The 13,461-nt window shown below is 33.5% G+C and overlaps 1 protein-coding gene across 8 annotated transcripts in view; it reads left to right on the forward strand.

Moving 5' to 3' along the window:
* Positions 1–13,461, forward strand: part of EZH2 (enhancer of zeste 2 polycomb repressive complex 2 subunit) — a 109,005-nt gene that overhangs the window by 73,880 nt on the left and 21,664 nt on the right. For all 8 annotated transcript variants that reach the window (XM_052001725.1, XM_052001721.1, XM_052001719.1 and 5 more), the window contains 2 exons: positions 7,967–8,083; positions 12,211–12,331. In XM_052001725.1, the coding sequence (XP_051857685.1) occupies positions 7,967–8,083; positions 12,211–12,331 (238 nt within the window). The remainder of the gene's footprint in view (positions 1–7,966; positions 8,084–12,210; positions 12,332–13,461) is intronic.

The following is a 13,461-nucleotide window of genomic DNA, read 5'->3' on the forward strand; positions in this document are numbered from 1 at the left end:
TGTCTACTGGACATCCAGTTTAAGATGCCTAAAAGGCAGTTGAAAATGAGAGAATAGATATCAGCAGAGACATTGGAGCAAGATGGGTAGATTTGAGAATCAGTATAGAAATGATAATTAAATCCATGAGAGCTAATAGGATCAAATAGTAGGAGGAAAAAAGGGCACAAGATAGAACCCTCAGGAACCTGTGGAGCTATGGTTAGGGTATGATTCAATAATGGAAAAAGAAGGGGTGGTCAGATAGGAGAAAAACCAGGATAGAGTGATATCCAGAAAACCTAGAGAAAAGAGAGTATCAGAGAGGAGACACAATGATCAGTAGGGTCAGAGCTTGCAGAGTTACAGGAGAATAATTGCCCTCCCCCCCCCTTTTTTTTAAAAGTCAAATAGAATACATGAATATTTGCACTTAGGAATGACTTTTTCCCCCTGAAAGTTACTGGTAACCCTACTGAACCAAGTTTCCCCTGTCAAGCCATCCTGACTTTTGATAGTTTACTTACTTATCTTCATTTTGGAAAGAACAGGTTTTTTTTTTTTTTTTTTTTTTTTTTTTTTTTTTTGATTTGTTTGATTTTTGGTCATTATTGTTGTTTTTAATTCTGGGAATAGAGTACTAGAATCAAGTATAGTTATAGAATCAAGATTTCATATCATTATTATTACTCCCATGGGTACATTGAGGGTTCAGGGCTTCCCTCTTACTTCTAAGAAAGGAAATTTTGTCAGAACACGATTGATTGCTTGGAAACTTAATGTATTTGTTACCTTGAAGGCTGGAATACCTTCTAGTGTCCTTATGTCCAAGGTTTGAGAGGTAATCTTCTGTCTTGCTTTATTTGATCTCTTTCCACTTTACTAACTTCAGCTTTCCATCCTTCCATTATCCTGTTTGCTGTTCTGGTAGAGCTCTTCCTTTGTCAGAAAATGCCTGCCTGTCCTAGGGGATTGATTATGGATGTTTAATGAGGCACTCTAGTTAACATGAGTTTCCTGTATTGATGCAGGTATTGATTAAAAGATCTTGCTCAGCAAATATAATAAAGATGACAATACTACCTAAACTAATCTATTTATTTAGTGCTATACCAATCAGACTCCCAAAAAACTATTTTAAAAGAATGAGATTATAAATAAATTAGAAGAACATAGGATAGTTTACCTCTTAGACCTGTGGAGGAGGAAGGAATTTGTGACCAAAGAAGAATTAGAGATCATTATTGATCACAAAATAGAAAATTTTGATTATATCAAATTAAAAAGCTTTTGTACAAACAAAACTAATGTAGACAAGATTAGAAGGTATACAATAAATTGAGGAAACATTTTTACAGTCAAAGGTTCTGATAAAGGCCTCATTTCCAAAATATGTAGAGAATTGACTCTAATTAATAAGAATTCAAGTCATTCTCTACTTGATAAATGGTCAAAGGATATGAACAGTCAATTTTCAGATAAAGAAATTGAAACTATTTCTAGCCATATGAAAAGATGCTCCATGTCATTATTAATCAGAGAAATGCAAATTGGACAACTCTGAGATACCACTACACACCTCTCAGATTGACTAGGATGACAGGAAAGATAATGCTGAATGTTGGGAGGATATGGGAAAACTGGGGCACTGATACATTGTTGGTGGAATTGTGAACACATCCAACCATTCTGGAGAGCAGTTTAGAACTATGCTCAAAAAGTTATCAAAATGTGCATACTCTTTGATCTGGCAGTGTTACCACTGGGCTTATATCCCAAAGTGATCTTAAAGAAGGGAAAAAGATCTGTATGTGCAGGAATGTTTGTGGCAGCCCTCTTTGTAGTGGCCAGAAACTGGAAATTGAATGGATGCCCATCAATTGGAGAATGGCTGAATAAATTGTTGTATATGAATGTTATGGAATATTATTTTTCTGTAAGAAATAACCAGCAGGATGATTTCAGAAAGGCCTGTAGAGACTTACATGAACTGATGCTAAGTGAAATGAGCAGGACCAAGAGATCATTATATTCTTCAACAACAATACTATATGATGATCAATTCTGATGAACGTGGCTGTCTTCAGCAACGAGATGAACCAAATCAGTTCCACTTGTTCAATAATGAAGAGAACCAGCTACACCCAGCTGAAGAACTCTGGGAAATGAGTGTGAACTACTACATAGCATTTCTAATCCCTTTGTTTTTGTCCGCTTACATTTTTGATTTCCTTCTCAGGTTAATTTTACCTTATTTCTAAGTCTGATTTTTCTTGTGCAGCAAAATAACTGTATGGATAGGTATACATATATTGTATTTAACATATACTTGAACATATTTAACATGTATTGGTCTACCTGCCATCTAGGGGAAGGAGGGAAGGGAACGAGGGGAAATTTTGGAACAGAAGGTTTTACAAGGGTCAATGCTGAAAAATTACCCATGCATATATCTTGTAAATAAAAAGCTATAATAATAATTAAAAAAAGATCTTGCTCAGAGGACTATATTCCTGGATTCAGTCCTTATTTTATTATTGGCCTATCAAAAGTAGTTCAGAATTTTTATTAACGATTTTAAAACATAGGTGAACGAATGTATGAATGAAAAGCAGTAAAGCACCTCATTCTAGGCACTATGCTAATTATTAGGGTTAACATTCAAAATTTATACAGTTGTTATTATAATGTAAGCTTCCTTACATTCTAATAAGAGAGAGAGAGGACAGTTAGGGGAAATGATAGCCACGGAAAGGATATGAGAAATTACTGAGAGTGAGTGGAGTTGTCTGGATAGTCAGTTGTGAGGCCTTTTCAAGTAACACTGGAATACTGAGTCAAATATAATTTCAGTAGCAAAAAGTGAAAAAACAGTTTTCAGGAACATAGAGTATTTAAATGGGAACAAGGTATATGTATGCCCTAGTTTCCAGAGTGTTTGTTGCTGGATGGATTTAAAACACTGGCAAAATGTAATGGGTTAAGTAACTACTTTCATTCACCAGAGCAATTTAGCTCTGGGTTGGAGAGCTCCAAAATTAAATGAGATATGAGATTTATCACATTTATAGATGATTGGTTCTAGGAAGATTAGTTGTTGTATTAAGATGGTAGAATCAGATTCCAGAAAGCTTTAGTTGGAGTTATGAGTGGAAACAAGATGAAATTGACAGGGATGAATGTACAGACTGACCTTCAGGCTAAAAAGCCAATTGTACAAGAATTTAATTTTAGTTTACTGCACTGGGGCAAGGCAGGGTAGCCGAATGTGAATAGTGTTATGAGTTTGCCAAAAAATCCTAATCTGACCTTACTTGCTATTAATAGAAGTATAGGATAATGAGGTTGACATCTGTACTGGTCAGACTACAACTGGGGTGTTTACTTATGAGCATCATCTGAAAAGGAGGAGGGCCACAATTGTCAAGGTACTTAGGAAGGATAATTAGCATGTGAGGGATTGCAAAACTATCATAAAAATAGTTTAAAAACTGAAGATCTTTAACTGGAGAAATGTCTTAGTGAAAACTCAAAAATTGTCACATATTTGAAGGTGGCCTAGAGGGCAGAACTAAGGACCATATTGGAAGATATTTGACCCCACATAAGGAAAGTCCAGTTATTAGGTGTCCAAAAATAGGATGGCTTACTTCATGAAATAATGAGTTCTCTCTCATTGGAAATTAAGCAAAAGATTAATATTTAGGGATAGGCAAAGGGTTCATTTATTGGGTGGCAGGGCTCTGAATTTCTTTTGTAATCTTAAAGGTTTTAAAAAGTTGATATCTTGAGAATGGATCAGGGATAGGGATTTTTTTAGTCTGCAGCAACTTATAAGGCCTTTGAGAAGACTGCTAGGCCATCTGATAAATGAGGGGACTAGACATTTTTTCTGATCCTCTTGATTTCTCCTACTTGTCCAAAACAGAAATTGTGAGCCAGAGATAAAGAAACTTCAGCTATCTACATGATTTTGGATATCCCGAATCCAAAAGAAAGTTATAAAACAAAACAAAATCAGAGACATAGAAAGTGAGTAATAGAGGGAAAATAAGGAGGAAAGAAAAAAAAAAAAGACTGAAATTACTAAAGATCTTAGGAAGAAGAGAAATCAAAGATCTTAAATATAATAAGCAGGTAAATCAATAAAGAAATCATTAATAGCAGAAAGAAATGTAACCTAGATCTAGTAAACAACTTAAGGCATTTATGAGTAAATGCTACAAAATAAAGGAAAGTTACTCAGGTAATGTTTTCCTAAGTTCATTAGAACAGTCTTCAGGCTAAGAAAATAAAAGCATTTTCTCCCCAATCTGAAATTTAGACTTGTTATTTAGTCTAGTTCTTTAATTTTGTAGATCAAGAAGCTGAAAGTAAGTGTCTTGCTCAAGGTCACATAGATAGTGATAGCATCAGGATTTCAACCTCCTTGTTGCTTAGCATCACCTTATTTGTTCTGGGCCCCTCCTGGAATAAGGGCAAGGAGCAGAAGGGGAAGTTTTAGAGTGACATAAGTAAATTTTATCTGTATAAAAAATTATAAATAGACTGTCTTAGGAGTTAGGAAAGTATCCCTACACTAGACATCTTCTAGCAATGACTGGTTAACAGTCTAGCAATTAGCAGCATCTGTTGAAGTTATGGGAGAAAGGATTTGTATTCAGGTATACAGTTTGTCCTAGTTTTCGTTGAACTAACAAATGGGCAGATAGTCTTTGATTAAAAGGCTATTGAGAATCTAGAGTTAGAAATCACAACACAGTTTGAAAGGAGAAAATGTAATTACCTGTAGCTTATACATTATATATATTGTGTGTACATAATTGTCTCTTCCATTCGAATGTAAGCTTCTTGAGAGCAGGGATCAGTTTTTACCTTTGTATCTTGATTACTTAGTACAATGCCTGGCACTTAGTAAATGCTTAATTATATGCTTGATGGTATTGATAACGATAAGTTGTCCCTGGACCAAAAGATGCTCTTTATCAAAGGTAGGTATTGCTTTTTCCTAGAACTGGACTTTACACTACCTTGTACTTCCTGAGAAAATTGTTGGACGGCCATTCCCTAGGATTTAACTTAGCCCAAATCAGTTACTCCTGTATGCTTTCCTTGCTTTACCTTCTTTATAGATACAAATTGGCAGAACAAAAGAGTAAGGGAGTATAATTTATTCTAATAGAACCTGTGTTTTTCGCCAACTTTGAGCCTATGGGTTTTCTTTAGTGTGGGCTAGACTTTCAACTTTTAATTCATGATCAAGAACACACTTTCCTTGAATTCAAAACTTAGAAAGCCAGGTCATACCATTGTGTGTAGCAGGTGATTCCTCGTTTCCTTAACTCCCCTTCCAATTTTTTAGGGGAAACCTTGAAAGTTTGAAAACCTTGAAAACTATAGAGATTACAGCTGTTTTCAATCTGAAAAATATTTTTTCTAGCTATAACAACTTTAGATTATTTACCATTCCTGGAAAGCTCTCTCTCATCTCAGTTTCCGATAATTTTTTTCCATACATTCCTCTCCTCTCCAGTCTATGTACTACTGCTTCCTCAGACAGTACTCCTGAAGAACATTCTTTCAGTCTTCCTAGTGGTTGTCATCCTGTTAACCCAAAAGATTGCTATTTAGTGACTTGTGGATAATGTGGTGTTTTTTTTTTTTTTTCTTTTTCTTTTCTTTTTTTAAGAAATGGAATTAGATTTGAGGTGATAGAAACCGTGGGAATGTGTAAACTAGGTTTAAAAAAAGCAGATTCTGCATGACTTCCTGCTGCCTTTTTCTTTTGTCTTGGTAGTTCTTTTTGTGTATAAAGACAGTCTAGCTATGGCTCTTAGGTATATTCCTTTGAGATCTGTTGGGCTCTGTCCTGATCTTCTCTTGAACTGCCATAAAACAATTTTGGCTTAGATTCTACTGCTTAGACTCTTTGCTTTTACAATTCCTATTTTCACTTTGGCTTTTCTGATTCCCAGTGTTTCAGCCACATAGTTATTTAATGGGCATGGAATAATTCTCTCTGTCTTTGGAGAAATCCTATTTAACTATCAGTAAGCTTTGTTTCTACTTCACTGTTAGTACCTCTAGCATTTACAGATTCCCTCACCACCCTAGGTCTGTATAAGTTCTCCAGCACAATTTTTCTTCTTCAGAAGGAACCTGGAAGTGGATAATTTTTCCATAATGCTTTCATAGAAACAGTAGGATCTGATTAAGTGATATTTTATGACGATTTATGGAATGAAAAATCTTCTTAGGTCTTTCTTTGAGTGAGGGTTTTTTTTTTTTTTTTTTTTTTTTTAATAAATCAGGGAAGCTATATTTTCAGAGGAAAAAATTGCTGGAAAATTTTAGATGTTTCCATATTAAGGGTGCTAGTTAAATTAAAGCAGATTTATACTTTAGTAAGTTCAGGTCAATTTAACAGACAATTATTAAGAGCCTGCTTATGTGGGAGGCACTGAAGTACAGACTGGAGATAGAAAGATGGAAACAAAGGAGCTTATGTTCTACTGGGGAGAATCAGCATGTACTTAGATAAGTAAATATACAAGATATGTACAAAATAAATACAAAGTAGGTTGGGGGGGGGAGGGGGACACTAAGCAAGGAGAGAAAGACTTCATGTAGGAGGAGATAGGTATTTGAAATTAGTGTTGCAGGATGTTGAGGATTCCAAGACTTATAGAGGGCAGTCTGTGTAAAGACTAAGGCAGGAGATGGGATATTGTGAATAAGGACTTGCTAATAGGTCAGTTTGTTTAGAAGACAGAGAATTGTGCCCCTAGCCTCTGAAGGGCGGAGATGAGAGCTAGAAGAGATTTATATAACAATTTGCAGTTTGTATTTTACCCTAGAGGCAACTGGGAGCCACTGACACATCTTGAGAAGAGGAATGACCTAATCACTCATGTTTTAGGAGTGAAATAAAAAGTTCCTGGTAACACTTCGTTGTTAACCTTATTCATGATCCTAAAATTACATATTTAAGTAGATGTAGAATTGGGTTGATAATCTAGGAGTGAGACATTTTTTTTTATCTCATTAAAAAAAATTGACAACAAAAAATGAAACTTACCTACTGTTTAAAAATAGGGAGCATAATCTTTTTCATGACTACAACAAAAACTTTAAAATTCCATCCTATTCTTCATTATTTCAGTAGGTCTGAAATTTCATTGGTATAGGTCACAACCAACCCACTTCCTCTTATCCTGGGTGAATCTTGTCTGTGCCTTTCTAAAAATCTTCTATGGAAGGCATATACTGAAACCTTTATTTTCATTCTTTTAAATAATTTGTGGAATTGGGGAATGGCTTAGGGATACATGAAGACATTAGAATATTACTACACTATAAAAAATGTTGTATTTAATGAATATAAATTCAAAAACAGTCTCTATGAACTGATGCTGAGTGAAGTAGAGCCAAGAAAACAATATATCTAATGACTACACAATGTAAATAGAAAGAACAACCATACAATAAAAACAAAAGTGAATGTTGCAAAATTATAAAGAACAAATAAGACATGAAAGAAGAGATGAGAGGATGCCAATCCTTTTGCAGAGATAAAAAGTCTTAAGTGTTATACATATTTTTGGAATATTCCGATATATTGATCAATTATGTTGATGATCCAAAAATATAGCCATGATATGATCTTTAGGTTTGAGCAAGAGTTGTTAATATAAAATGTAAAAAGGCTGTGATATTGGTAAGTATGGGAAAGATTGGTGAATATTTTGAAAGAAAATAGTTTTTTTTTTTCCTGAGGGCTTAGATTTTTAGATTTTCTTCATTTTATGTAAACAATTTTTAAAAATGCTTTTTGTTTCAAGAAGCTTACCAGTGATATAAATTTATTTTTCAAAATTATTTAATATAGCAGCATTTAAAAAATGATAGTTATAATGATAGATGGTTTGCTTTAATTTAGTTCTAACACATCTTTAAAAGAATAAATTTAATTTTTTTTCTCTTTTAGTGTTCTGTGACTAGTGATTTGGATTTTCCAAAACAAGTCATCCCCTTAAAGACTCTGAATGCTGTTGCTTCAGTACCTATAATGTATTCTTGGTCTCCTCTGCAGCAGAATTTTATGGCAAGTAAAATGTTATATCTCATCTATTTGGAATGTAAAGCTATCTTTATATGAACGTAAACTCTTTATAAGGTGAACTAGGCAAGTAAAAGACCCCAAAAAGTCATAGCACTACTGTGAATTGATCAGTATGTTTCACAGAAAAGTCCATCATGAATCTCCATTTCCTATTTTTTTCCTTTTGTTGTTACTCCTCTCTAATGGTGTTTCTTTGAGGGGTTTTCTTAACTTCTTTTTTTTTTTTTTTTTTTGCTGAGGCATTTGGGGTTAAGTGACTTGCCCAGGTCATACTGCTAGGAAGTGTTAAGTATCTGAGGCCGGATTTGAACTCAGGTCTTCCTGACTTCTGGGCTGGTGCTTTATCCACTGCGCCACCTAGCTGCCCCTTTTCTTAACTTCTTGATTTTATAATTTTCTTAATGAGGGCTTGGAAAAATATAGCTACCAAAAAAACCACAAACTTGATCTTAGAAAAAAGATAAAGCTAGTTATTTAAATCTACATACATCCTTAGCACACTATCATTATATTTCAGTCTTAACATAAAGTTGGTTATTATATCTGTTTGCATTAGGAATTTCTAATTTTAGTTAATAAATTAATTAATATTTAGATAGTATTTGAAGAATAGTATATAACAAGTTCTAGATTTGGAGTGAAGAAGACCTGAGTTCAAATCATGTATTAGATACTTGTTAGTGCCTGGTCATCTTTATAGTACTTTCTTTTAGTTTTGTACATTTTTACTAATTTTTTTTACCCCAAGTTAGCCTAAGATTAAAAACTTCCTCTTTTTTTTTTCAACTTAGTTCCATCAGTATAGAGCAGGAGTCCTCAAACTATGGCCCGTGGGCCAGATGCGGCAGCTGAGGATGATTATCCCCCTCACCCAGGGCTATGAAATTTCTTTATTTAAAGGCCCACAAAACAAAGTTTTTGTTTTTACTACAGTCTGGCCCTACAACAGTCTGAGGGACAGTGAACTGGCCCCCTATTTAAAAAGTTTGAGGATCCCTGGTATAGAGCATTTCCATTAAGGAAGATGAGTCAAACTATTCTACAATTTATTCAAGAGAATTGCAAGGAGGTACTGAGAAATTAAGTGACTAGCTCTGGGTCACCAAGCCTGAATCTGTCACAGAGAACTTGAAGCCATGTTGTTTTGACCCTAAAACTAGACTTTTGTTCCATAACTATAATGCCTATTATTTCCTTTAATATTTTAAATTTAAGACCCACTAACTTCTTTTTAAAGTAAAGTACAAGTAAATTTGATACATGGATACTCTTGTTAAATGAAAATAAAATCAGAAATGAAAAAAATTGAATTTTTTATGTATAGATACTAATGGGGAAATTTTTTGCTATACTAGAGCAAGACTATATAAGAAGGCCAACTTTCCCTATTATATAGAGTTGCTTCACTTGATTCAAGCAATATATTTTAAAGGTTATGTGTAAACTGAATCTCAGGGAAAAAATATGCAAAGCATATTTTTCTTGTGGACTTAATTTGTAATTTCAGGGCTGTTTTGTTTTTATTTTCATCAAGTGGTTGAAAATAGTTTTCCTGATATTTTACTTTTCTCTGTCCTCAAATTTTCTTTCAAATATTTCATCTATAAAACCAGCACTTAAGGAATATTCCAGGAAAGGAATTCCTGAAGATGAAATAACACATTTTCAATGAGATAATAAATTTAGCCTTTGATTTTTTTGGCTTATCATTTTTTTCTTAAATAGTAGTATGTCAGCATAAGCTAACTTTTCAACTTAAAACTATTAAATCAGTATTACATTAGTAATTAATAACTGATTGTTAAACTGTTTACTTAAAAGACTAGGCAAATAGGGCTTTATAAAAATATTGAATTATGACTTCACGTTCCTGTAAGTAGTTCATACAAATTTTTTTATTTGTACAAATCAGTTGTTACTTACTGACTTTCTGACAAAGTTAGCAACTTTTTTAGTTATTTTAATCAAAATTGTAGCAAGAGGCTATATTTATAGCTAAGTAGGACAAATAGCAAACCATAGAAGGAATACTTTAATTTAGATATATCTCTCAAATGGTAGTATCAAATAATTTAAGGTTTGGCATATTATAAAGCATTATGTGTTTATTATCAAATAGTTTTGTTTGTATAGTATGTGACTGTACATGTATTCCTTCTTTTTCTCATCTTTCAAGTTGTATTTTTCTTATAAACAGGTGGCAGAGTAAAGAAAGGTGTAGACATTTTCCCATTTTTTTCCTCAAGTTGAATTTGTGGTATTTAAATACATGAGGTTTTATTATTTGTTCTAGAAACAGTTTTTAGGATCTCAATCTGATTGTAGCAGAATCGGGTGAAGAGGAGGGGAAAAAAAGACGTAATATTTTCAGACATTCTATGAAATTAATTCTGAAAGACATAGCAGTTTCCAAGGTTGCAAGGAAATGTTATTTTAAGGCACATATATTTTCTGTCCCTTAACATAGTGAGGCTGCTTTTCCTTTACTGCAGAATAAAAGTTTTTGATATAAGGGTATCAAGATGCAAAGGTAATAACTGTCAAATGTTACAATCCTAATTTTCAACCAGAGAAATTAAATTTCTAAGAGAAAACAGATTAGTTAAAAGGAATGAATGAGAGAGAAAAAACTGATTTTTGATATAAATTTGAAAGTCCTTGTAAGGGGAATATAGCAAAAGCTTGATTTTTTTTATGTGTCAACATCAAAAACTACCCTCTTACCTCCTGTAAAAGATACCATTACATCATCCTTGTCAACTTTCAAACTTATAATCTTAGTATCTAGTCAATTTTCTTTACCAGGTCATGTTTTACAATTCCACCAATTCCGCCCCTTTTAAATTTTTTACACCTTCGCTGTAGATCCCAGATTCGTAGTTATCTCATGTTCATATGCCTTACTGTAGCTACCTAGTCTGCCTATTATCTGGTTTCCAACTTCTCTGTACTATACATACAGATGACCATAGTCTTAACTGTCTTCTGAAAGTGTGTTTTTAATTGTCAGTGTCATTTCCTATTTTCTCTCCATCAAGCCAGAATACTCAGACATGTGGAACTAGGACCTCCACCAATTGTTCTCTTCATCAAATTACCTTTATTTCTTGCTTTTCCCAGATAAGAACTTTCCTCTATCCATGAAAAGACTGTCTTCTGTCTTCTGCATGAGTTGCTTCTTATTGTGTTTTTTTTCTTCCCAAAGTGCCCTCTTCCTCCTTATCCCTGTGCTTATAATAAGTCTTGACCCTCTCCTTCTTCTAAACTTGGCTACAAAGTCACATTCCTCATTCAACCTTCCTTGAATAACTTCACTCAGTTGATACACACCTCTTATCCTAATACTAAAATGTTTATTTCTTCACTTTGAAGTAAGTAGTCTATAGTTTTATATATAGGTGATATCCCGGTTTCATAAACTTTTTTTTTTTTTTTAAATTTTATTTTATTTAATAATAACTTTGTATTGACAGAATCCATGCCAGGATAATTTTTACACGACATTATCCCTTGCAATCACTTATGTTTCGTTTTTTCCCCTCCCTCCCCCCCCCCCCCCAAGATGGCAAGCACTCCTATATATGTTAAATATGTTGCAGTATATCCTAGATACAATACATATTTGCAGACCGGTTTCATAAACTTTAAAGGACTGTCTGGGTTTTTTTTTTTTTTTGTTTGTTTTGTTTTGTTTTTGTTGCACTAATATTTTGTATCATATAAACTTGGAAAAAGTAGGTCATTAGTTAAAAGTAAGGAGATCTTTATTATGGAAATTTTTTAGAGATGATACTTCTGCCTTTGTGTGGATTTATATCTATGTATGTATTATCTGTTTTTCATTTACAGCTTCCTATGGAATCTACATGCGTGCTTTTCCCAAAATGGGCCACTCAGTAATTCTTGGTTGACAAGTGAAAAAATTCTTTTAGAATTTTGTCTTTGTGGCATAAAGATCTTTTGCCTTACCACTTAAGATTTGGATTATAACACTTGGATAAACCCCAGAACTGTGTTCATATAATGTCCTATAAGAAAGAAGCACTTAATGATTTTCTATTTTGCCACTTTGAATAAACTGGACTTTTAAATGTTTTAATCACTTTTAGGTGGAAGATGAGACAGTTTTACATAACATTCCTTATATGGGGGATGAGGTTCTTGATCAGGATGGAACTTTCATTGAAGAACTAATAAAAAATTATGATGGAAAAGTACATGGAGATAGAGGTGAGTTATGTACACTGATATATTTTACTCTTTTGAGAAATAGTAGAGCAGTTTGTACATTCAGCATATGGCAACTGTGGGTAAGAGGTTCTGAAGAAGTTATATAATTCATTCTTTGCTTGAAAAGCAAAAATACTGGGAAAATGCTGTGAGGCCTTATCACTTTGCTATGTCTAATTTTCTTCATTTATAAACATGGAGAATTATATTTTCAATTTAAATGATAGGAGTAGGATGGATATATATAAATTATATATAACTATATATAAATATATATGTTAAAAATTATTCAGGAGGGCAATACAATGTCAAATAGTATATGAATTAGCTACATATTTCTCAAATGCTTGTGGAATTTCGTAAAATCATTTAGTAAATTTATCCTAGGGTGATCCTTCAAATTCAGAGTTGGCACCTTCCTTCTTAATTGAGTGCAGAACACTCTCCTAGGTCCTAAATAGGGTAAGAAGTTTAGATAAGAAATGATCATTATTTATGAGGCCCATAGTCTATATGTTAGTTGAGTCAGCATTTGTCCATGTCACTGGTCTAGGCCTGAAATCCACTTGGATTTGTAAGTGTTTGGAAGAAAAGAAACTAACATTTATTAAGTGCTTACTATATGCTTGGCACTGTGCTAAGAGATGGCAATATAAATACAAATAAAGACAGGAACTTATTTCTTAAACCATAAGCAAAAGGAAACTAAAAAGTTAGGAGGGAGATGGAACAGTAGAAATGATGAAGAAGGCAATTGGGACCATAGTTTAGAAGTCCTAGAAGTCTGAAGAAGAACTTGGAGTGGAAGGAAACTTGGCAGACCTGAGTTCTTCCATAAAATGGAGGATGGGTCCAGGAGTAATTCACCAGTGAGAGAAGTGGAATGAGCTATTTGTCATTCAGGTGCTATCTTTTTTTCTTTAGAAAGGCCTTATTAATTGGAAAACAATACATGTAATAGGCATTTGGGAATCTTCTGTGGATTTCCTGAAAATTCTATGAGTTCTTCATGATTCTTGCATTTTTTGTGAAGTAAAACAAGGCTATTGTGTACTCAGGTTTAAAAAAAAAAAAAAAGGAAGAGAGGGATAGAGAAAGCTGGTTGTTTTAGAAAGGAAAAAAGAAATTGG

The sequence above is a fragment of the Antechinus flavipes genome, chromosome 5, assembly GCF_016432865.1.
Source record: "Antechinus flavipes isolate AdamAnt ecotype Samford, QLD, Australia chromosome 5, AdamAnt_v2, whole genome shotgun sequence".
In the NCBI taxonomy this organism is placed as follows: domain Eukaryota; kingdom Metazoa; phylum Chordata; class Mammalia; order Dasyuromorphia; family Dasyuridae; genus Antechinus; species Antechinus flavipes.